Raw genomic sequence first — 23,272 nt, 5'->3', positions numbered from 1 at the left:
TGGAAGAAGGTATTTTCAGATGTCTTATCAGATAAAGGGCTAGTATCCAAAATCCATAAAGAAGTTATCAAACTCAACACCTGAAGAACACATAATCCAATCAAGAAATGGGAAGAAGACATCAAGAACTGTTTTCCCAAAGAAGACATACAAATGGCCAATAGACACATGATAAAACACTTAGCATCACTGGGCATCAGGGAAATCCAAATCAATACCATAATGAGGTACCACCTCACACCAGTCAGAATGGCAAAAATTCACAACTCCCGAAACAACAGGTGTTGGCGAGCATGTGGAGAAAGGGGAACCCTCTTACACTGTTGGCAGGAATGAAAGCTGAGGTAGCCATTCTGGAAAACAGCACAGAGGTTCCTCAAAAAGTTAAGAATAGAGCTACCTATGACCCAGCAACTTCATTACTAGGTATTTACTCAAAGGATACAAACAGTGATTCAAAGGGACACGAATGTTTACAGCAGCAATGTCTACAATAGCCAAACCATGGAAAGAGCCCAGATGTCCACTGACAGATGAATGGACAAAGAAGATGTGGTATAGGGGCACCTGGGTGGCTCAGTGGGTTAAAGCTTCTGCCTTCGGCTCAGGTCATGATCCCGGGGTCCTGGGATTGAGCCCCGCATCGGGCTCTCTGTTCAGCAGGGAGCCTGCTCCCCCCCACCTTTGCCTGCCTCTCTGCCTACTTGTGATCTGTCAAAAAAAAAAAAAAAAAAAAAAAAAAAAAAAGAGTATGTGGTGTATACATACAATGGAATATTACTTAGCCATTAAAAAGAATGAAATCTTGCCATTTGCGATGCTGTGGATGGAACGAGAGGGTATTATGCTAAGCGAAATAAGTCAAAGACAAATACCGTATGATTTCTCTCATATGTGGAATTTAAGAAAACAGATGAACATGGGGAAGGGAAGGAAAAATAAAATAAGATGAAAATAGAGAGGGAGGCAAGCCTAAGAGACTCTTAATCATAGGAAACCAACTGAGGGTTGCTGGAGGGGAGCTGGGTGTGAGGATGGGGTAACTGGGTGATGGCATGAAGGAGGGCACGGGGTGTAAGAAGCACTGGGTGTTCCATGCTACTGATCAATCACTAAATTCTACCTAAAAAACTAATAATACAGTATATGTCAAATTAAATTAAAGAAAAACAAATACGTAAATACATACACCACCAGTCCCTGGCCCCTTTGGTAGGATAAACTTAGTGCCCCAGAGCCTTTATCATCTGGCTTGGATAATGGGTACATAGTCTTTGTCCTGCTCCTGGGTGGAAGCCCCCGCACCTGCTGCATCTGAACTTTGAGGCCTGGATCTTGTTTCTGAGCTCTTCCAGAGGCATTCGCCCCTTTAGAGGAAGCCCAGGACCTTGACTATCAGGTAGACAAGCTCAAGAGTTCAAATCCAGACTCTGTCACAGGTCAGGTGGGTAATGGTGTCTGAACCTCCATTTCCTCATCTTTGCAAAGGGGTTCATTGCAACCCCACCCCCTACCCCCCAGGGAGGGTTGGGGGATTGAATGAGAGGAAGCCGGGCAGCATTTAGCAAGGTGCTGGCGGATGGGAAAGCTGTCCGGATTACTGTTATTCGTGACTCATGCCCCCAGAGGAAAAGCAAGCCAGTGGAAGGTGTGGGCCCGTCTCAGCGCCCGCCCTTGCAGCCTTCGAATTGGCGAATGAACCCGCGAGAAGAAAGGGAACGCGAGAAACTTACACACGGTTTTCAAAGCACATGGTGGGACCCACGACGTTAGCGGCTCCGCTGCTGATTTTAAAGGCAAAGAAGTTGTCCGGGCAGGGCTTGCTGAGGCCGCACTTGGTCCTCACGACCTCTGTGGAGGGAACAGACCAACCTTGGTGGTCGCAGCGTGGCAAGGGGCTCGGGAGGAGGCAGGGGAGCGGCCCCGGACCCTGCGAGAAGCCTCCCCCCCAAGGCGCCTTCCCGACGACTGCCCCTTCACGCATGCGCAGGGCGCCTCCAGCGCTCCCCGGCGAAGACGCGGGGCACCTGTGTGTCTGACCACCCTCGAGTTTATTTTCAGGGCTTCCAGGACAGCTCTAGTTCCAGCTCAGCGCCTGGCTCTGATGCAGACTCGTGTCCTCTCCTGATGGCCCTCCCAGGGCCAGCCCCTGAGGCCAGAGAGAGGCGGGAAATATATCTGGGACCCCCACACCCAGCTGGGCCCTCCACAGACTCTGTGAGCGGGGATCTCCGTCACCTGTGTTTTCGGCCCGGCAGGCTCTCATTTATACTAATTCCTGCTGTTGCTGTTTTTTTTTTTCTTGTTTTTTTTTTTTTAAAAAACCACCACCTGACACTTTGGAAAGTACCGTTAGGGAGGCTGGGTAAACATGAAATTAGAGAAAGTTCACCTGCAAAGGGAAAGCCATGATCGGGCAGCGTGTGTCCTCCAGCCCCTGCTCCGCGCCCCGCCGAGCTATGGCAGCACGGGCTTGGAGCGAACCCCCAGGCTTCCTGAGACAAGCTGGCAGCCACCAGGGGCTTGCTGTGTGCTAAGCACCGTGGCAAGCACTTTACATTTATTATCTTGTTAAATCGTGCCGGGAACTCCTATGCCTGGCACACAGTAGGCACTCAATAAATATTCACTGAATGAACGCCTAGGTGGTTGGGCAGGACTGGGCTCCAGGCTGGGAGAAAGGATGCCATCAGGGTGCTGAGGATCTTGCCAGCCTCTAGGGAGCCTTTCTGTGCCTCAGGGAAAAGTGTCCCTCTGGGGGGGACACAACTCACTGTGCAAGACTTGCCAAGCCCACGCCCAGGTACTCCAGCCAAGCAGGCGGCCCTGGAGGCCTGAGTGGAATGCCTATGGTGGGCTCTCTGCCCTGCCTCCTGCTCCGAGACTCAGTACCCCACCTGATGGGTATAGCCAGAACTCAAACCAGGACACTGTCACCAGAATGAGCGCCAGGTGCCGAGACTCCCACAAGGGGCTATTAAGGGCAAAGTGGGTGTCTAGGCTGGCGGCTCCGGTCAAAGAGAGCTGGAGACATGGGGACCGGACCCCTTCCCCCACCTTCTGAAGAGGACCCTTCTCAGGAGGCCTAGTACCTGCCAAAAGGTGGGGATGAAGGCTGAGGATGACACTGGGGAGGGGTCCTACTCTCCTGTGAGCCCTGGGCCCTCACCTCTGGTGGCCTGTCCCCTCATGGAAAGGCCAGGTAACTCCCGAGACCAGAAATTCTTACTGATGCTGGAGGGATTGTTCCAGGCCCTGAACCCCACTATAGAGTTTGCCCAGAGCCTAATCAACTGCAGCTAAGTCTGATAAACCTGATGTCAACAAGCTGGCTTAAGCAGGCTTTTCCAGAATTGATTTTCTGACCATCCAGCCTTTACGGTCCAGCTACTGGCTGAAGGGGATGACGTCCAGGGGGCTCAGCCACTGGGAGGCAGGGATTTGCTTTCTGGATTTGGGCTGGGGGGCTGCCCCCCAGCTGCCTCAAACCCTGAGACTCCAAGCCCTTTGGGAACCCCTAGTGCTGCTGCTGAGGGTATGAAGCAAAGCACTGGGGGGTGGGGAGGAACAGTCAGGAAATGCAGGCTGCTCTTGAATAATCTTCAGTGTGACTTGCCAGAAATCTCTCCCTTTACCTTTGCCAGCTATAAAATGAAGGAGTTGGTTTAGATCAGGGCTGTCGGATAGCTCTTCTCGGAACTGTCAGTGGAGCTACTATTAGGGGCTTAACTGTCAATGTTGACCAGGAGAGCTGGCAGGGGGGAGGCAGCGTGTGTGCCCACATCTGTCATGCCCCAGCAGATGATGCCTGAGTGTGTGTTTGTACCGAGATGCTGTGCTACTCTGTGTCTACTCTAGAATAGGACTCAGGAGGCTTAGGTCAATGGAGTTGCAAGTGTGGGTGAATGGTTGGTGTTGATCCATATGGTCTTTGCTCTCTGTAACCCCACAGTGCACGGGGGCCCCTATGCCCTTCTCAGTCAAAATTCTGTTCCTGGAACTATAACCCTCTTCTGTCACTGTTACATTAGGGTGGGGGAAGGGGGGGCTTGGAGATGTTGCCTCCTGAAAGGAGCCTTGAGAGGGTGGGCTCTGGGCTAGCCTGGAGTTGAACTCCTGCTCCACTATGTACATCTGTGTTACCTTGGCCAAGAGATTTCACTTCTCTGAGCTTCATTGTGCCCACCTATAAAATGGGTATAATTAGAGTGCCTACCCGAGGTGGTGAGGATTGCATGAGATGCGTGGAACGCTCTGAACACAGAACATAGTCGGCTCTCCATCACTGTACTATCATCATCATCATCATTATAACTGTCCCTCCCTTCCCCCCCTCCACACTTTGGGAGCTGGGGTCTTTCGTTGAAGCCCTGCTTGGACGGCTGCAGTATCCAACATTGGAGGCCTCAGCATTCCCACTTTCCAGTGCCTGACTCTCCAGCTACGATCTCTCTTGCAGCCCCCCACATTACTGCCTCTAGGCCTTTGCCATTTCCTCCCTAATGCCTTCTCTGATCTCATCCCGTTGGAAGGGGGTAGCCTTCCCAGACGCTGGAACACTCTGCCCCATCTCTCTTGGCACACTGGGCACTTCCACCCTAAAAGACAACCAGCACCCCCTTCTATATGCTTCTAGGGGCACGTGGAGTGCCCCATATGGCCCCGGGGACTCTGGAACAGGAACTGTGACCCACGCCTGTGGTCGCTGCATAATGACAATAAGCATATCACCCATCTTCAGGGCTCTGGCTCAGTAGGGGGGTCAGAGAGGGGAGGTGGCTGTGCAGGGCCGGGGGCTATGACTAGGGAGGCAATCCAGACTGCAGGGTGGGGTTGCTAGGGAAGGGAGAGCTGAGCCATCTCCATCAGTCTGAATGGCTGAGAGGAGGCCACTACTGACACAGGGCTCCGGGGGCTTCAGAAGGCACCTTGGGGCCATGGGAGGAGAGAGCCGGGCAGATTCTTGACACCAAGATTTTTCTAGGGCCTGCAGGGCTGGGAGGAGAAGCCCTGGAAAATCTCACTTTAAGGCAAAGGCAGGGCTGGGGTGATACTCACCGACCTTCTTGGAGTCCAAATCTGCTAGAGAGAAGACACAATCTGGTTAGCGAGAAAAATGCTTTGAGCGCCCCCTCCTGGACGCTGGAGAGTGGCATTGGCCCGCACCAAGCGTTCTCCTGTGGGAGGACCTCCTGTTGAGGTGAACTCTAGAAGTCCCACCCTGTCCAGGGAGCCCTCCCTCACCTTCCGCTGCCACCCCTTCACTCACACACACACACACACACACACACACACAGCACTTCCTACTCTAACAGAGCATGTTATTAAATGCATAAAATAAAATAGATTAGAATGGAAACCAACTATACATCAATATAATAAAATATTAAAACATAAATTTGTGCTACAATAATCTATGTGCTTCTTTATTAGTGCATTAAATAATAAGGTGGGGGGGTGTATGTAGCCAAACTAGGAACCTCTGAAGAAAATGAATATTACCCCTTTCAGTGGCTGAGCATTCATGGTTTTCAATGGCCACTTTCCCACTGGTTACCTGTCCTGTCACCATAAGTATTTCTTGAGACCCTGGATCATCACTTTTGATTTTGTATATTCTGTAATTAAGTCTGTTTGTCTTTCTGACTCAGACCATGAGCGGGGGCCACATGTTTCTCATTTTGGGGTCCCCGGGACCTAACACAGAATAGTCACTCCATGTTGGTTGGAGGTGTTGATTCATCAGACTTCAGTTCTGGGGTGTACTTTCAAACCCTGTTCTCTTTCTCACTTCAAGCTGGGGCTCTCTCCTCTAGAGGACACCCCTGAGCTCCAGTTCTGCTCAGAGCCTCCTACACTGACCTGGGCCCATCTCTTCCCAGGCTGTCCGCACAGCAAACTCCATCTCTGTAAAAGCATTGCCCTGGGGCTGGGGGCATGGTAGCCTACATGGGTTTATACAATTCATCCTGATGTGGGTGTGAGTCACACCTGACCAGAAGTGGACGAGGTTCTGGGATCTCAGAGACTCCTCTGTGTGGTGACTGGCTTCTCACTGCTGTGAAGCTGTGAGCTAGCCTGCGCTGCTAGAGGTTATTGACCATGTCAGTGGAGGTCATTCCCTAAATCCAAGGAGGACAAATACAGGCGCATAAATCCCTTTCCTTTCCTTCCTTCCTTTGAAAGGATTTGGACCTGGGAGGCTTGGGCTCCCATTCCTGCTGACCTCTATAGGGGAAATTTGGGCAACTTTCTTCATCTCCCTGAAGCTCCCTGAGCTTCTCCTTTCTTAGATTACACATAAAACCACACAGTGAGGTTATGTATGAGTCCACTCCACAACCACACCATGGATCACCTCATGGGGCCATTTGTGTAGATTATATGAGATTATGCATGTAAGCAACTGGTATCCCTTACTCATCCATCATCCACCCAGACATCATTCATTCACCCATCTGTCATCTACTCATCCATCCATCTACCCAGCCAGCCAGCCAGCCACCCTCTGCCATCCAACCATCCATCTACCCATCTGTCCACCCATTCATCATTCATCCACCCACCCACACATCCATTACCCACCTGCCCACCATCCATCCATCTATCCACCCATTCATAATCTATCCATCCATCCATCCATCTCTCCACCCACCATCTACCAATCCACCCATCCATCAACCATCTATCCATCATCCATCTATCCATCTGTCCATCCACTATCTATCCATCCACCTGTCCATTCATCCACCTACATACCCATCCATTCACCCATCCTTCCATCCACCTTCCCTCAGTCCACCCATTCATCATTCATCCATCCATCCATTCATTTTTCTTTCATTCATCAAATGTTTACTGAGCATCTGCCCTGCACTGAGTGCTAGAGAAATAGATGTACACAAGATAAAATCCTTGCCTTCAAGAAGGTTACATTCTAGGGGATGGCGATCGAAAACAACCAAGTAGACAAATAAATAAACACCCTAATAATGGATGATGGTGAAGCTCTCAAGGAAATAGTCTGACATAGGGGCTAAAGTAGAGGGAGGTGTCATGGCTGCAGCTGGGGTTGTTGGGGAAGGCCTCTCTGAGGAGGTCATATTTGAGCAGAGACCTGAAGTTGGAGAAAAGGGACATTTGTGTGAAGAGTGTTTCAGGAAGAGGTGAGAGCAGCCGAGGCTAGATACCACTCAATGCTCAGTTTTGTGTCTCTTGGCTTCCTCCCTTCCTTCCTTCTTTTCTTCCTCCCTCTGTCCATTTTTCTTGGAATCCCATTTCCAAAATGGCCCTTGATGCAGGCACATGTTTTGGCCAGGGTCTTGGAACACTTATCTGTTTCCCCATGGGTTCCAGCCTTCCTGGCAGGCTCCACTCCGCCAAAGGCTGGAGTCCCAAAGGCAGCCCAAACTCTGCCATGTCTGGCTGTCTCCTGGGTCACCCACAGATGGAGGGAGGACTATCCTTGGCCCCGTCCTGGTCCATAGTCCCTGCCCCAGCAGGGAGCCCCACTCACCCAGCCAACGGGGCAGACGGATAGTTTTCATATTTAAGCTGCTGTAGCTGCGCAAAAAGATCCAAGTGGTGACCAGGGCAAAGATGAGGGCCAGGAGTCGGAGCACACCTGCAAAGCAAGGAGATCCTGCCGTGAAACCCCATCACAAGGCCACATAGCAAGGCTCCTTTTGAGTCCTTATCGAATCCCCACAGTGAGACCATGTCATGAGACCCCACCAGACTGAGGCCCACACCTTGGACCAGGTCAGGGGACCGCGTGGTAGGACCATGTGCGAGTCCATGCAGTGATCAAATGGTGAGACCGTGCTGTAAGGTGACGTGACCACATTTCCCCAAGTGAGTCTACTGGGAGAAAAAGTTAGAAATGAGCCTTCCTGGGCTCCACGTAGCCACCCAGAGACAGACTCTTGAGGGGTGAGGCCTAGGAATCTGCACTCTTATCCAGCACCCCGGGATGAGGCCTGAGTGTGTGGCAGCAAAGCAGGAGGCAGGTTCTGCAGCAGACAGCCCGCTCGGGGAGCCCTGCCACAGGAGTCAGGAAGGCTGTGGCCAGTGCTCTGGACAGCCAGTGCTGCTGTGTGACCTCCGGCCGAAGCTCAGCCTCTCTGGGCAGGAGTGCCTCAGTCATAGGGTGGACATGGTTCAACAGCCTTGCTTCAGAGCCGTGAGCTCGCTGGGAGTGATGTGATAGTTGTCTCTAGTAGGCAGCCTCCAAGGTGGCTTGGGGCTAGGGCTGGTCCCTCACATTTTCCATCACTCCTCCTGAAAGCTGCCACAAATAACCACACAATGCTATCTATACAACATACACTGGCCTTGCTGACATGGCTTCCTTGGCCTCACAGCCTGACTGCTTCTGTACCAGTGGGGAGCAAACCCCCACCCAGGACAGACCCCCAGAGCTCCCAGTCTCACTCCCTTCCCCCACCCTCCCATGAGGGCCAGAGGCAGGCGCCACTATACCTCCTAGCTCAGGGACTCTGGTGGCCCCATTGCCATCAAGCCACACTCTCTAGGTCCGTCCCTGACCTCCGTGTGGCCCTGAATTTAGCTCTGGGGTCTTGTGTTAGCCTCTCATTAGTAGGGCTGGAGGAGAAGGCCCCTGGATCCTGTGGGGCACGGCTCAGGGCTGTGGGAGGTCCCTCATCTTCTGGGCCCCAGTGTGGCCTGGAGGCACCCAGAATTCTCCCTGGGCATCAGCTCACATGATACAGACTTTTGTTGGAGGCAGTGGGCCAACAGCTTTCACGTACATAGTTATCTCAGTTCATCCTCATGGTAAACGTACGAGTTGGATGCTACTGATCATTACCATTTTGCAGATGAGGAAACAGGCTCAGGGAGGTGGTCGGTTAGCTCAGATGTGGCATTTGAAGGGAAGGGAATTGTGCTGACTCTAAAACTTGTGCTCTGAACTTCCTCACAGCTATTTGGGAATATAAATGAATTGTGTCCATTTCTTCCTTGGTGCCTCAGTCTACCTTTCTGTACAGAGGGTATAGCATGAGAACATGGATGAGAAGGCAAAGGCTGCTCTTTGTGCCCAGCCCTGTGGTATGAAGTTTCTAGAACAGCCCTCCTTGAGCCCTCACTTCCTTCTAGGGTTAGGTATCTCCAAAATAGGGAGAGTCCCTGTGATCCCAGCCTGGAGGGGCCATGATGGCAAAGCTTATCTGGCCCTTCAGCCTCTGGGCAGCAAGTTGCCTTTTCCCCTCTTTCAGGCTTACCCCTGGATGGGTTTCCTCCTAGAGTTCGTCTGGTCTGAACATTTGAGAGCATGGGATGCCAAACAACCTCTGAGTCCAGGGACTGGCTGCATTCCTGATAGGAAAAATGATTCCTAAACCAGTATCAGACCTTGAGACTTTGAATCCTTGGAACATGGCCCCTACCTGATCTTCTCATCTTGTCCAGGTGAGGAGCAGCTTGGGGTCAGCGTTAGCCTATGGAGAGAAGGAAATCAAATTGGAAACTGGCACTTGGGGTGTGAAAACGAATAAGGTAGATGATTAGGGATGAGTATCTCTGACTTTCGGATTGGTTCCTCACCATCTGTCTTCTGTTCACTCTCTGCCTCCACCTCTCCTTCACTTTTGCCCCTAGAATTTTATATTCTATTCAACATGTCTTTTTTGAGTGCAGAGATTGGCAGGTAGAGGAAGTTGTAGTCTGCCAGCCACTGTCTCTTGGAGGATTGATTTATTCATCCATCCATCCATCCATCCATCCTTCCATCCGTCCATCCATCCATCCATCCGTCCATCCTTCTGTCCCTCCAGCCAGCTGAGAGACATTGAGCTAGCTGGCTCCAGCAAAACCATCAGGAAACAGCAACTCGAGTGATTTCTGCCAAAGTGCCAAGGGGAAGAGTAACGAGAACGCTCACATTACGGGTGAGTTTGCGCAGGTGCTATACACGCAGTTCTCTCCTTTCGTCCTCGCAGGTAGGTAAGCCAAGACTCACTGTGGTTAAGCCCAGGGTTATTCAGCTTGTAAGGGTCACAGCCAGAATCTGGAGTAAGTCTCCACTGCCCAATCGCCACAGGGTCCCACTCCCAGGGCCCTTTGAGCCAGAGGAGAGTTGAAACTGGAGTTCCCTGCCTTCTTGAGCCCCAGGCCCCAGCTTTCACCTGTGTCACCTGCCCAGGTGCTGGGCAGTTCCCAGTGATTCAGCGGCTGTGAAGACCCCCAGGGGGTCTGTAGAAACCTAGGGGAGGGGAGGGCAGGGCTGGTGGTAACTGTTCTAAGTCTCTGAACCCCCACAGCCAGCTGGAGGGGCTCTGACTACAAGGAATTGCTCCCAGGACTCTTCCTGCCCCCTCCCCACTCCAGAATCTTCTTTATCCTAAGAATCCATCCCAACAAACTTGGTCTCCAAAGCCCTACCACCAAGGCCACAGATAAGAGACAGGAGGCCATTCAAGCAGTTCCCTGGAACACTCCCTGATATTTAAACAAAAGCAAGGGCAAATCTACATTTCTTTTTGATAAGTATGAAAGTGTTCCCACCCACTCAGACCTGCCTTTTAGGTACTTCCGGCGAGAAAGGTGAGCCCGTGCCTGACTCCGCCCACAGAGGTTTTATAGAACTTTAACTTCCTGAAATTCAAATGATCACCTCACCCCCTGCCACCTTTTTTTTTTTTTTTTCCGATACCTTGTATATTATGCTTTTGAGTATTCCTGGAATCTGACCTACAGTCTGGGAGCCCAGGCCCCCAGATGATGCTGAAGGACGTTCTGTGGGATCCGCATGTGTGGGGACCCAGGAGAGCTCGGGGCCAGACAGGAGGGAAGGATGGAACAGGGTCAGGTGGTTGGGGATGCACAGGTGACGAGATACACGTTGATAATCATAGAGAGCAGGCGGGAGACGGAACTTGGAGAGACAAAGGACAAGGGGCAGAGATAATAGAGAGGGACACAGAGGAGGAAAACACATAAAGGAGCAGAGGGAAGAGCAAATACTCAGGACATGCATTTACCCAGACTCAGAGGGAGAAGAAGTGCCATTCAGAGAGAGAGACAAGAGAGATGGGACAGAGAGAGAGAGGCTGGGACGCATACCTGGGCAGGGGGCTAGCTTCTCGCTGTCCTGCCCATGCCAAGCACGGATTCTGGCTTCAGGGCTTGGGGGTGGGGAGGGCGGTGAGTCTGATGTCCCTCCTGGCTGAGTCCCCGACCGTCCCCTCAGCACCTGCAGGGCTCTCCAGTCTCCTGAGCTCCCCGCCCGCTCACCTGGCCAGCTCACCCTGCCAGCCCATGGGTGCTCAGGAGGCTCTAGCTAGCTCCACACTCCTGGGCTCTGGGACCGGGTCTGCTGGGGGTGGGGAGGGAGGGAGAAAGGCACTTGGGACCGGTCTGTGGGGTGGGGCGAGAATTCCCTCCGTAACCACCCAAACCCCAGAGTTTCTTTCTTACTTGTTGCTGCGAGAACGTCTGTCACAACCTGTTCTTCAGGTTACGGAGCTGTGGGGCAAAGGCATGGGGAGAAAGGTCTGACTGTCCTTGCACAACATATGATGACCCCAGGGTAGTATGTGGTCACAGGGCTGGCGGTGGTGGGAGGGTGGAAAGGAGGGGACGGAGCTGGAGGAGGGAGGGGAAGGTGGAACCCATGGTCCTCCCTCACTGTCCTGAGCCTCTCCCTCTGTCCTGCCCCACCCCTGCGACCCCTTCGGATTTCTGGCTGCATGTCTGGCTCTGTGCGTAAGCCGCAAGCGTGCTTTCCTTTTCCATGGCAGGCCTGGTTTCCTGCAGGCCCCGTACAAGGCTGAGCACAGAGGAGCTGCTCCATGAAGATCAAGGGCCTGAATGAACTGGATTCTTGCACAGCCCTGAAAGGTTAGGGCAATGAAACGACCGTGTAGAGAAGGAAGCTGAAGTTCAGAGAAGGCAACTGACTTCTCTAAGGCCACTCAGCAACTTGTGGATTTAATTTCTGAAGCAGTCTCGGAGCGATCACAGGAAGGCAGGCTGTGTATGAGACAGGGGATAGGCCTGTGAGCAAGACATGCCTGGGTGGCTCAGTCTGCTTTCAGCTCATGTCACGATCCCAGGATCCTGGGATCGAGCCCACTTAGGACTCCCTGCTCAGCAGGGAGCCCGCTTCTCCCGCTCCCACTGCTGCTCCCACTGCTTGTACTCTCGGTCAAATAAATAAAATCCGTAAAAAAACAAAACAAAACAAAAAGACATGCTCGGGGCATCCCTGAGCCTTTGTCCTGTTGCTCCCTGTCTGTCTCTTTGCTTGGAAAACTCCTACTTATACTTCAGGTCTCAGTGTAGAAGTTGCTTCCTCTGGGAAGCTTTTCCTGACCCCTCCAAATCAGGGCTAATGCCTACCTGTGGTCCTGGATGAGGGGACCCCCATCAAGGCCCCCCATCCTGTCAAGAGGAGCTGGTAACAAGGTGATTTCTCTGTCTTTGGTTTAGAATGGGGCATGGGACCCATGCAAGGCCAATCAGAGTTTTTCCCTGGACAGATCTGGGAAACCAGGGGGTGGGGAGATGGGGGGAGAAGGGGTGGGGAGTGGGGGGGGGGTTGAGAAGCTGTTTTTTCCCTGGTGACTCTAAGTTGGACATCTGTGAGTCTGGGGCTGCTGGAGCCCCTTTCTCGGCTACTCTAACATCCTGCCAGAGGACGAAAATGCCAGGCTGAGCATGGGGCAGCCCTCATGACCTTGGTCTTGAGAGGGTCGGGGAGGAAGGAGCAATGATGTCAGGAAAGAGGACGGACTTCAGCTCCATCAGAGAGACCTGCGCTCGTCACTCAGTACTTGTGTGTTTTGGGGCACACCTCTCAGGGCGCCGGCTTCCTCCTCTATGAGGGTGATGCCATCTACTTGTCCTGAAAGGGGTGTCAGGCAGGGAGGCCGCCTGTCTACAAGGACTCTGCCAGCTGATGACGTCCACCCCAACCCTCCTCCCTGTGGGCAGGACCCATTCACCCCGGCTGCTTCCTGCTAGCAACACCTTGCCAGGATTCCTATCCGGATGTTTGCTCTTCCAACGCAACTAAAATGCCATCACAGCCTGTTTGTGACATTTCTTAATGGTCCTATAAGAGATGGGACATCAGCTTCTTCCTGTTTCCTGGAGTCTTCTCTACTCAGGTACCTTTGAGCTCACCATGACCTGTCCCAGAGCCAAGATGAATGGAAGACGGATTACTCTCTTTCCAGGCTAGGAGGGTGGAGGAAAGCACCTTGATGAAGAAATAAATAGGTATTTCTCCTGCTTAAGTCTGGTCTCTGGTCGCTAAGGCCCCCAGGATACAGGCCAAAGTATCTCATGTGCTTATAAGGCCTCACATGATTTAAACGCTGGCATGAGATGGACCTTGCCGCCCTCATCATCTGCGGTCCCCACTCCTTCTCCAGATGCTCAGAGCAGCCCCGAGCGAGGCTCTCTCCCTCGCCAGCTTTGCACATGCTGTTCTGTTCTGTATGGGCATTGCTCTTCTAGGACTCATCCCCTCAGGCAACTGCTCCTTGGCCTTGGGTCACTGCTCCTTGGCCTCGGGTCCTAACCCAAGCAGCCCTTTGTCCTTGGAAAGACAGAATTCAGAAGCTGTTTCTTAGCTCATCATAAGGATCCAGGTTCAACCCATGTTCACTTCTGAATCAGCCCTAAGCCACAGCTGAAATGGAAAGAGCTCCGTGAACACGCTCTGCATTTCCCCCCACTTGGGCATCAGCCACAGGTTCAACTGTGTTCTCCATGTGGCAGCTCGTTTCTAAGGAGGCGTGAACTGGCGGCCCTATCCCGAGCTTGGAGAAATCAGGTTGTAATTAGCAACAACCGTAGCTGGCCAGCTGCCCTCGTATTGGCTTTGGCCCTTCAGGCTTTCCAGCACCTGCTGGCTATCAGGTTTCTTACTCTCTGCCCAGAGCCACACCTTGAAGGACCGCCCGAGTTCCAGAGCAGAACCGCAAACTCACTTTTTTGCTAATAATAAAAATAATAAATTATCAAGAAAATGATTAAACCAGCTACCCTTTATTGAGGGCTTACCTTGCGGATGGAGTTAGGCTAAGAATTTTACACATATATCTTGCCGAATCCCCTGGCAATCCCATGGGTTGGATCCTACTGTTTCCCCTTCTCCGAGGAGGACGCCGAGGCCTGGAGGGGGTGGGTGAGCGGTCTCACGGCTGTGGGAGCAGAGCTGAGAGCCACACCACCAGCTGCGGACAGCAGGGAGGTGACTGCATGGCGGCTGGCGGGCCTGAGGCTGAGCTACGCTCACCAAATTCCAACAAGGAAGAGCACTGGGTCTGAGGGAGTTCCGTGTGCCTAGGAGTAAGGCTTGACTCAGAGTAGGTACTTTAATTGGAACTCAAAGGATAATTCTATATCAAGGAAGGGTCTTATATCCAGGCCATGAGGGCTCAAGTTTTCCTTCATGCGAGCAATGGAAACTTCAGGGCAAGGGTGGCACAGATGAGCATTTGGGCAGCTACTCTGTGACCCCCAACCACGGCAGAAAAAATGAAGTCAGCACAGAGCCTTTTCTGGTGAAGAGCAGAAGAGGGCTCAGACACTTTCCGCCCAGCATCTTGGGACTGGCACGTGAGATGTGTTATCCTTAAAGTGGGGACTTCTCAGTGCGGAGTAGGGCCAGGGGGACTTGGAGACAAGTCTGAGACAGACCACGGTCATAAGCTGAGCAGGTCTGAAGACTCTGAGTCTTCTTGGTCATGAGTTATTGGGGAATCTCTGTGATATCTTAAAAAAAAAAATCCAACTTAACAAATAATCCTAAAATTTATATGGAACCAGAAAAGACCTCGAATAGCCAAAGGAATATTGAAAAAGAAAGCCAAAGTTGGTGGCATCACAATTACAGACTTCAAGCTCTATTCCAAAGCTGTCATCATCAAAACAGTATGGTACTGGCACAAAAACTGACACATAGATCAATGGAACAGAATAGAGAGCCCAGAAATAGACCCTCAACTCTATGGTCAACTAATCTTCGACAAAGCAGGAAAGAATGTCCAATGGAAAAAAGAAAGCCTCTTCAATAAATGGTATTGGGAAAATTGGAAGCCACATGCAGAAAAATGAAATTGGACCATTTCCTTACACCACACACAAAAATAGACTCAAAATGGATGAAGGACCTCATTGTGAGAAAGGAATCCATCAAAATCCTTGAGGAGAACACAGGCAGCAACCTCTTCAGCCTCAGTTGCAGCAACTTCTTCCTAGGAACATTGCCAAAGGCAAGAGAAGCAAGGGCAAAAGTGAACTATTGGGACTTCATCAAAATCAAAAGCTTTTGCACAGCAAAGGAAACAGCTAACAAAACCAAAAGACAAATGACAGAATGGGAGAAGATATTTGCAAACGACATAACAGATAAAGGGCTAGTATCCAAAAATCTATAAAGAGCTTATTAAACTCAACACCCAAAGAATAAATAATCCAATCAAGAAATGGGCAGAGGACATGAACAGACATTTCTGCCAAAAAGATATCCAGATGGCCAACAGACACATGAAAAATTGCTCCACATCACTTAGCATCAGGGAAATACAAATCAAAACCACAATGAGATATCACCTCACACCAGTCAGAATGGCTAATATTAACAAGTCAGGAAATGACAGATGCTGGCGAGGATGCAGAGAAAGGGAACCCTCCTACACTGTTGGTGGGAATGCAAGCTGGCACAACCACTCTGGAAAACAGCATGGAGGGTCCTCAAAAAGTTGAAAATAGAGCTACCCTATGACCCAGCAATTGCACTACTGGGTATTTACCCTAAAGATACAAAAGTAGTGATCCGAAGGGGCATGTGCACCTGAATGTTTATAGTAGCAACGTCCTTAATAGCCAAACTATGGAAAAAACCTAGATGTCCATCAACAGATGAAAGGATAAAAAAGATGTGGTATATATATACAATAGAATACTATTCAGCCATCAAAAGAAATGAAATCTTGACATTTGCGACGTGGATGGAACTAGAGGGTATTATGCTAAGCGAAATAAGTCAATCGGAGAAAGACAACTATCATATGATCTCCCTGATATGAGGAAGTGGAGATGCAACGTGGGGGGGTTGGGGGAAGGAGAAGAATCAATGAAACAAGATGAGATTGGGAGGGAGGCAAACCATAAGAAACTCTTAATCTCACAAAACAAACTGAGGGTTGCCAGGGGTAAGGGGGGTAGGGAAAGGGTGGTGGGGTTATGGACATTGGGGAGGGTACGTGCTATGGTGAGTGCTGTGAAGTGTGTAAACCTGGCGATTCACAGACCTGTACCCCTGGGGCTAATAATACATTATATGTTTATAAAAAATAATTATTTAAAAAATCCAACTCAATCATTCACCCTACATTTCCTGTGCCATCACAATGCCGGGGGCCTGGAACAGAGCAGGGAGCCAATAAGGTTCTCACCTTCCGGAAATGCACAGTGTGAGGGCAAAAGATACGTGGATGGTGATGGTGCAGTGGGGTGGGGGCTCGGGTTGGGCTTCCTTCAGGGAACCTCCTGGCCAGGGGGCTGTCAGAGTAGACTTCCTGGAGGAAGTGGCATCTGGACAGTTGGAGTTCTCCTGGAAAGTGTTTGGGGCAGAGTAACAGCATGTGCAGAGGCTCAGAGGAGAGGCAGAACCTGAAACTCTGATGGTAGACACCAAAGTGCAGGGGGAAAGGGACTATACGTTAGGCTAATTATACATTAGCCTGTAAGGACTGGGCTGATGGAATGACTTTGGGCTTTGTTCTGAGGGTGATGAGGGGGCCTCAGGAAGAACTAAAATAGGGCTAGTGATAAAACCTCAGCTCAGTGTGGAGAAGGCAGCACCTCCTCCAAGAAGCCTTCACTGACCCTGGCTCCTCCATTAAGGAATTTCTCCATTGAGGTGCCCTGTCATGCTTCAGGTCAGCCTAATTCAGGGGCCAGCTTCCTCCCAATGCAGTGGCTTCTGAGGGCCTTCCTCGTGCATGCCCCTGATGCTAGCACCAAGGCACACAGTAGGTGGGCACTAAGTGTCCTCAGATAGAAGCAAGTGGCTTTCTTTCTTTTTTTTTTTTTAAAGATTTTATTTATTTATTTGACAGAGAGATTACAAGTAGGCAGAGAGAGAGAGGAGGAAGCAGGCTCCCTGCTGAGCAGAGAGCCCGATGCGGGACTCGATCCCAGGACCCTGAGATCATGACCTGAGCCAAAGGTAGCGGCTTAACCCACTGAGCCACCCAGGCGCCCAAAGCAAGTGGCTTTCTGTCTGGGAAAGAAACTAAGGGAGAAAAGGCCCCAAACACAACACAGATGCTCCCTCCATCTAAGTGGTTTCTTCTTTTACTCCCTGACCCGCAGCATTCTCCAAAGTGAACCCTGTCCAGGGGAGGGGCTCAGACTTCAGAATCCAAGCAGCCTCTTCAGGCTAAATGCAAGCTCCGGCTGTTTTCATCATCCCCGGAAATTCCGTGGACTAAGTGTTGTCTCCAAAAGCAGGAGGGGCACTCCCTGCTCTGTCCGTGGGCTTCTCTCTGTGTCCGCACCCCCCCCCCCCCCCCACCTCGCCCCCACGCAGGCAGGATTCCTGGCAAGGGATGGATTCTGCATGCGGCCGGGTGGGAGGTGGCCGCTGCAGAGGGGGCCACAGACCCTGAGGGAGACACTCAGCACGTAGAGGAGATCGAGATAGAGGGACAGGACAGAACGAAAAAGAAGCAGAGACCCTAAAAGACTGAGAGCAGCAGACACATTGACAGACACACACACACACACTAGCACGTGGGCACGCCCACACGCACACGGGAGTCAGGGGGCTGCTGAGAGTCCCAGGAGGCGTGCGGGATGCTGCCAAAACCCAGTTGCCGCTAGCCATCCTGAATTCTGACCTCGAAATCTGAGGAACCAGCGGCTGCCTTTCCTTCCCTAAACGGTCCATCTTGTAAACCCCTAGTATTTATAGGAAATTATTGATCATGTCACCAATACAGACACATAGAAACTCCAAATAAATCTGTAAACAATAAGGACAGTGGGTCGAAAGCATTGTGTCAGTGACATTTATTTCAGAAGGAAATAAGCCCATTATTTCCGTTATGCCCTATTTTAATTTTATTTATGGTTTTACTGGTTTTCTCCAGCTCTGGCCAGTGTTAGAATTACTGGGCTGTGCAAGGTCACACAGCAGGAGATGCAAGAAGGTGTGGGAGGCACAGGATTCTGAGGTTGCTTACTCCCCAAGTTCCTGGGATGTTTCCCAGAATAAGACAAAAAGCCCACAGGTACCAGCTGCCGCTCTGACGCTTCCTTATTTTAACTGCTTTAATCCTCAGCAGCTTAATGAGGAATTCGGGGACACTGAGGCACAGAGCGTTAGGTCACAGCTGGTGAGAGGCAGAAGAAGAGAGAGATCCCAGAGAGGAGCCCAGGAGCCCACATTCTTAACCACAGTGTCCGACTCCTCTAGACTAGGGCTGGGCAGCTTTCCGCAAAGGACAAGAGGAAATATCTTGGGTTTTCTGGGCCATTCGTTCTCAGTCACAGCCCTTCAACTCTGCCATTGCAGTGGGAAAGCTGGAGTAGCCGTTTGTAAATGAATGAATGTGGCTATGTTCTAATAAAACTTTATTTATAAACACAGGGGAATCTGAATTTGGCCCTAGGCCTTAGCTTGTCCAACTCTAATTTGGGTGTTGCCCATCTCAGCCCAAGGTGGACAGGAGCTCTGGTGTTCCCTTTCCCAAGCTTAAGCCTGCCTGGGTTTGGTTCAACCATTGGTGGTGGAGAAGGAGGCCTTCTGTAGGATAAGAGAGGGTTCCTATCACCCTGCCCTTCCTTTTCCTCCCGGCAGCCTGCATGCTCCTCAGGGGCGGATCCACCAGCCCCTTGGTTTAGCAGGGCTCAGCCGCCTGTCCTTAGACTTTGTTCCAAATTCACCTGACTGGATTGTCATCCGAGGGTGACTTGCTCAGTGCCCGGCACTGTGGAGACGCCCAGTCAATGGCAGCTCTTGCCATATTGGCACCTTCAGATCTGCAGAGGCCTCATCGGGCCTGGCAATTTCAAGTCTATAGCATATGGTGGCTGAATGGTGGTCTTTGGAGCCCCATCTGGGTTCTGTCCTGGAGCTGTGGCTACAGTCCTCTCAGCTTGGTTTCCTTACCTGTATGTGGCCATCACAATCCCTAATTTAGTAAAAATTAAATTCGAGAATACACCCCACGCACAATACCTGCCACAGGGGAAATGCTTCGTAAGTGCCAGTAGTTCAGTGAGTAGGCCCCCTTGTACACTGCTTGGGGATGCCCCTGTGCCCTCCACCATACCTCCTAAGGAGGCAGAAATCCCCCCAGAATGGGAAAAATGTATGCTCTGGATCGGGATTGGTTCCTCCAAGCCCTGACAGAGCAGCGGGAGAAAGGAGAAGGTGTCTGGCCCAACATGCAGCCCTTTCCCCTCCCCAAGGGCATGGGGTAATTTCAGGCTGCTAGGCGTCTTTGGGTACACTAGCCGGAGGGGCCAGTATGTGCCACCAGAATGTCTCTTTGCTGAGAGTCTGGCTGTGTGTCACCAGAGAGGGCTACTCTATCAGGATGGGACTGCCTGGAGTGTCTGGGTTCATCCCCTGAGCCATGGCCTGCTGTTGGCCTATCTGAATCACTTCAGCAGGTCAAGCATGACGAAATTCACCTAAGACCCCGTGGGCAATTTTATTCCTTTCCATCAGAGAGAGCTGGGTCTTGGCCTCTTTGATTAACATGATGGCCGCCTCCACAATGACGTCAATGGGGTTTTGGAAAGGTTTGAGGAGATAAATCTTTCCCAGGGATATGTGGGATCCAGACATCTCTGAAGGAGAAATAATCTTAATAATAATCACAGTGATGATTCTAGTAAGTCTTAATACTGTTTGTTGGCCAGTTTTGAGCCCCGTGTCCTTCGCTTAATCTTCTCAACAGCATTGTGAGGCAGATTCTTTTATTGACTTCCTTACTCGTGAGGGGCTTAAAGAGATTAAGTGATTTGTCCAAGGTCATACAAGTGGAGTGGCTGATGCAATATTGCCATCCATTACTTTAGTAACTGTGATTAAATGAAGGAGGGATGCTTGGAGCCAGACTGTGGTAGACACCTGCTGCTTGGGTCATCTTTCCAGCACCCATGCCCCCTTTTCCTGTTCCTCACCCCGATTTTCCTTCAGGCACCAAACTCCCTTCCTCTGATTCCTACCAGGCAATTGGCTAGGGATGGCCCCATTCCAGGTTCCAAGTGTGACCACGTGGCCTAGGCCTAACTCCTTTTCTCGGTCACAGAGGTGGGCAGGCCACCCATGCTGAGAAGATCACAGCCCTCCCAGGGCTCTTGATGGACTTGTCAAGGAAGAGGATCTGCCTCTCTGCTGGGGTAGCTGACTTGAGATGACTTAGAACTACAGATGGTGATGGTACCTGCCACTGTGGGGGCTGGGACACCTTGCCTGAGAATAAAGCAACATGGAAGCAAGAATTTCAGAGATGGAGTCAGAGTCCTGGGGATGTCATCGAGCCCCTAGATCCAGCCTTGCCTGCCAGTGGCTCGTTGGACTTTTTTGTTATGTGAGCCAATATCGTTCCTTTATTTGTTGGGCTGGCTTGAATTTTTTTTTGTTTTTGTTTTTGTTGTTGTCACTTGCAGCCAGAAGAGTACTGATACACAAGGGTTTTCCCATTTTCAACCACACCTACATCACCAGACATGTGAGGTAACTTGCCCAAGGTAATACAGCAAGAAAAAGTCAGAGATAGGATTCAGACTCCAAAGTGGTTCTCTTTCCATGACTTCTACATCTTTGTCTCCCCAGGCTACGCACCTGGGAAGCAGACCTTGGCCTTTCCACCTCTGTTTCCTGGGACCTCCCAAAGCAAGAGATTGTTACCAATCATAGAAGAGTCTGCCCTTTCCACAAGGCCTCTGCTGTAGGACTTCAGGCTGGTCCGGGAAGCTGTGCCAGGCTTGCCCAGCAGAAGTAGACAGGCCGGTCTCACCCAGGGTGGAACTGCCCAGGAACAGCCCAGTCCAAGCACACGTTGGCAAGCCATGGCTTCCAGCATCCTGCACCCCAGGACATAACCCTCGGCTCTTCAGGCTTCCAAATTCCTACTGGAAGGCAGTGGCAGGGACCGTGGGTACATGTGGAGGTATACAGAGACAGTGTGTAAATGATGACCATAAGACAGAACCCCAGTGGCAGTTGCCTGCCCTCAGAGGAGACCTGCCCGTCTAATATTGGGAGGCCTGGCATGGCGTTGGGTAGGCTGTGGCCAGCCTGAATGGAGAGCTGGCCAATGCACTGGAGTGGACAGACAGATAGAGCAAACACTGGGTAGAACCGAACTCCACTCCACAGTTTGCTTGCCCTGGGTGGGCCTGAGCACCTTGCTGCCCTCTCCTCCCAATGCCCGCTCCTGCCCTCTCCCTGCAGGGCCACCCCCCCTTCCTCCCTCTCCCCCTTCTCTTAAGAGTCTGCAGTGTGCCAAATGCTTACCTCCCCGTTCTCTTCCTCCCACTAGCATTCCTCCCCAAATTTAACCTCCGAGAAGTCTGTCCTGACTCCTACCTCCTTTATGGTACATGTCGGAAGTGTTCTGAAGTTACTACCTGTGCAAATTTCCACCGGCTCTCTTCCAGCCACAGACTTTGAGTCGCCTTCACTGGGGACGCAGTGCTGCCAAGTGTCGGGGAGTGTACATTTTGCAGCCACACTGCTCGGGCAAGCTATTTAATCTCTCTGTGCCTTCGTGCCCCATCTGCAAACTGGGAGTGATAACGGTGCCTACCTCGTAGAGGTCACATGAGGATTAAATGTGTTATTACGTAGCGAGCACACGGCCCAGAGTCTGGCACATAACAGATGCTATTTTATCTGTTTTTTGTGACTGCTAGCCTGGATGTCTAGACGGAGAACTACAGGGATCAACAGAGGACCGCCGGACTCTCACTCCCACCTTACAGATCAGAAAACTGAGGTTCAGTGAAGGCTAGGGATGCACCTGATATCACACAGCTACAAGATCTCTCGAGACCAGGCAGCTTTGTTGTGACTTTACAGATCATTTTGTTCACAGAAAAATGAGAGTTGGGACCTTTCTCGTTCATCCTTTAAATATTGGTGTGGCTGCTGATTGATGCTCAGCTGTGTTTTTTGAATGAGGAGATGAAAAGAATGAATGAATGCCGAGGGGCCCCTCTGCCCGAGGAGAGGAGCCTGCGATGCCGGCCATCCATCCCTGGCCTGCCCGCTTCCGTCCACCCCACTTCTCTTTTCCTTTCTTTCAGTCATGTGGACCTGGAAGTTTGGATCTTTTCGTGCTGTTGGAAACGTACCTGAGGGCTCAAGGGCTCCCGCTTCCCTGCTTCGGTGGAGAAGGCCAGGTGTTCCCGCTGATGCTTTGGGTCCCTGACCCAGCCCGTCAGCCCCCTGAACCCGCTGCTGAGCGAAGCTGGTTCTCGGAGGGGCTGGTTCTCGGAGGGGCTGGGGCCTCCCAGGTGGGTTCTCGCACTGTGACAGGGACCCAGTGGCTTGTGGGCACCGTGTGTGGGCCAGCTCCTCCTGGTTCTGCCCTGGCTCTGCCCTCCTGCAGAAAAGCCTGCTATAAACACTCCCTGCCCTGTTAAACAATCTTCCCAGGAAGGAGGAAATTCATCCGAAGGAGGAAATGAGTTCCAAGTCTTGTCTGGCTGAAGAGCCACTTGGAGGCCTCGCTTTGGCCTGGGCTGAGTGTCTCTTCCCCACAGAGCTCTCCTGACCTTGGCAGAGGAAGTTCGGGCAGGGATTTGAACAATTTAACCAGGAATGAAATAGCACAATCCCTGCCTGAGAAAGAAAAACAAAACTCAAGATGACACCACCCTCCAAAATAAAACAACCCCCTGCTGGCACCCTTTCCCAGCGCTGGGACTAAGAGGGGACCATGGAGTGAGTTACTGAAGTGCCCGTCACCTGCTTGGAGGTTCCAGGAGGGGGTGGCTGCTGCTGGAGGAAGCAGGCAGGAGGTGAGCCTGGGGAGGAGATTCGTACTGTGGGTGGGAGAGGTCAAGGCAGCTAAAGACAGGGAGCCTGGATGGTGGACAAGGGGCCCTCTTGAGCTGGCTCAGGGAGCACGAGTTCGAAGTTGAACAGAGAAGGGCCAGCAGGTGGGAGAATTTGAGCACCAGCAGCGTAAGTAGTAGTGGTGACTGCCCCTCTCTCCTCCTAGGACTCCGTGTCCCCCACTCTCCACCCAGCACCCCCAAGCTTTGC

At 51.5% G+C, this 23,272-nt stretch overlaps 1 protein-coding gene across 5 annotated transcripts in view; it reads right to left on the bottom strand.

The window, feature by feature from the left end:
• FAM3D (FAM3 metabolism regulating signaling molecule D) overlaps positions 1–22,594 on the bottom strand; it is a 38,408-nt gene extending 15,814 nt beyond the window's left edge. The window contains exons 1-5 of one of the 5 annotated variants that reach the window (XM_004738278.3): positions 22,357–22,594; positions 9,411–9,461; positions 7,517–7,624; positions 5,059–5,082; positions 1,734–1,851 (exon numbers count right to left, since the gene is read on the bottom strand). In XM_004738278.3, coding sequence (XP_004738335.1) covers positions 1,734–1,851; positions 5,059–5,082; positions 7,517–7,624; positions 9,411–9,423 — 263 coding nt within the window. In that variant the 5' untranslated portion in view covers positions 9,424–9,461; positions 22,357–22,594. Of the gene's footprint in view, positions 1–1,733; positions 1,852–5,058; positions 5,083–7,516; positions 7,625–9,410; positions 9,462–11,085; positions 11,361–11,439; positions 11,562–22,356 lie in introns of those variants that run through there. The other 4 variants (XM_004738279.3, XM_004738280.3, XM_004738277.3 and 1 more) reach the window with 4 other exon arrangements.
• Between the last annotated feature and the right edge of the window lie 678 nt (positions 22,595–23,272).

This window comes from Mustela putorius, unplaced genomic scaffold, assembly GCF_011764305.1.
Source record: "Mustela putorius furo isolate JIRA1106 unplaced genomic scaffold, ASM1176430v1.1 tig00000095_pilon_pilon_pilon, whole genome shotgun sequence".
NCBI classification, from domain to species: Eukaryota; Metazoa; Chordata; class Mammalia; order Carnivora; family Mustelidae; genus Mustela; species Mustela putorius.
The sequence above is the reverse complement of the archived record's forward strand: the minus strand, read 5'-3'. Positions and strand labels throughout refer to the sequence as shown.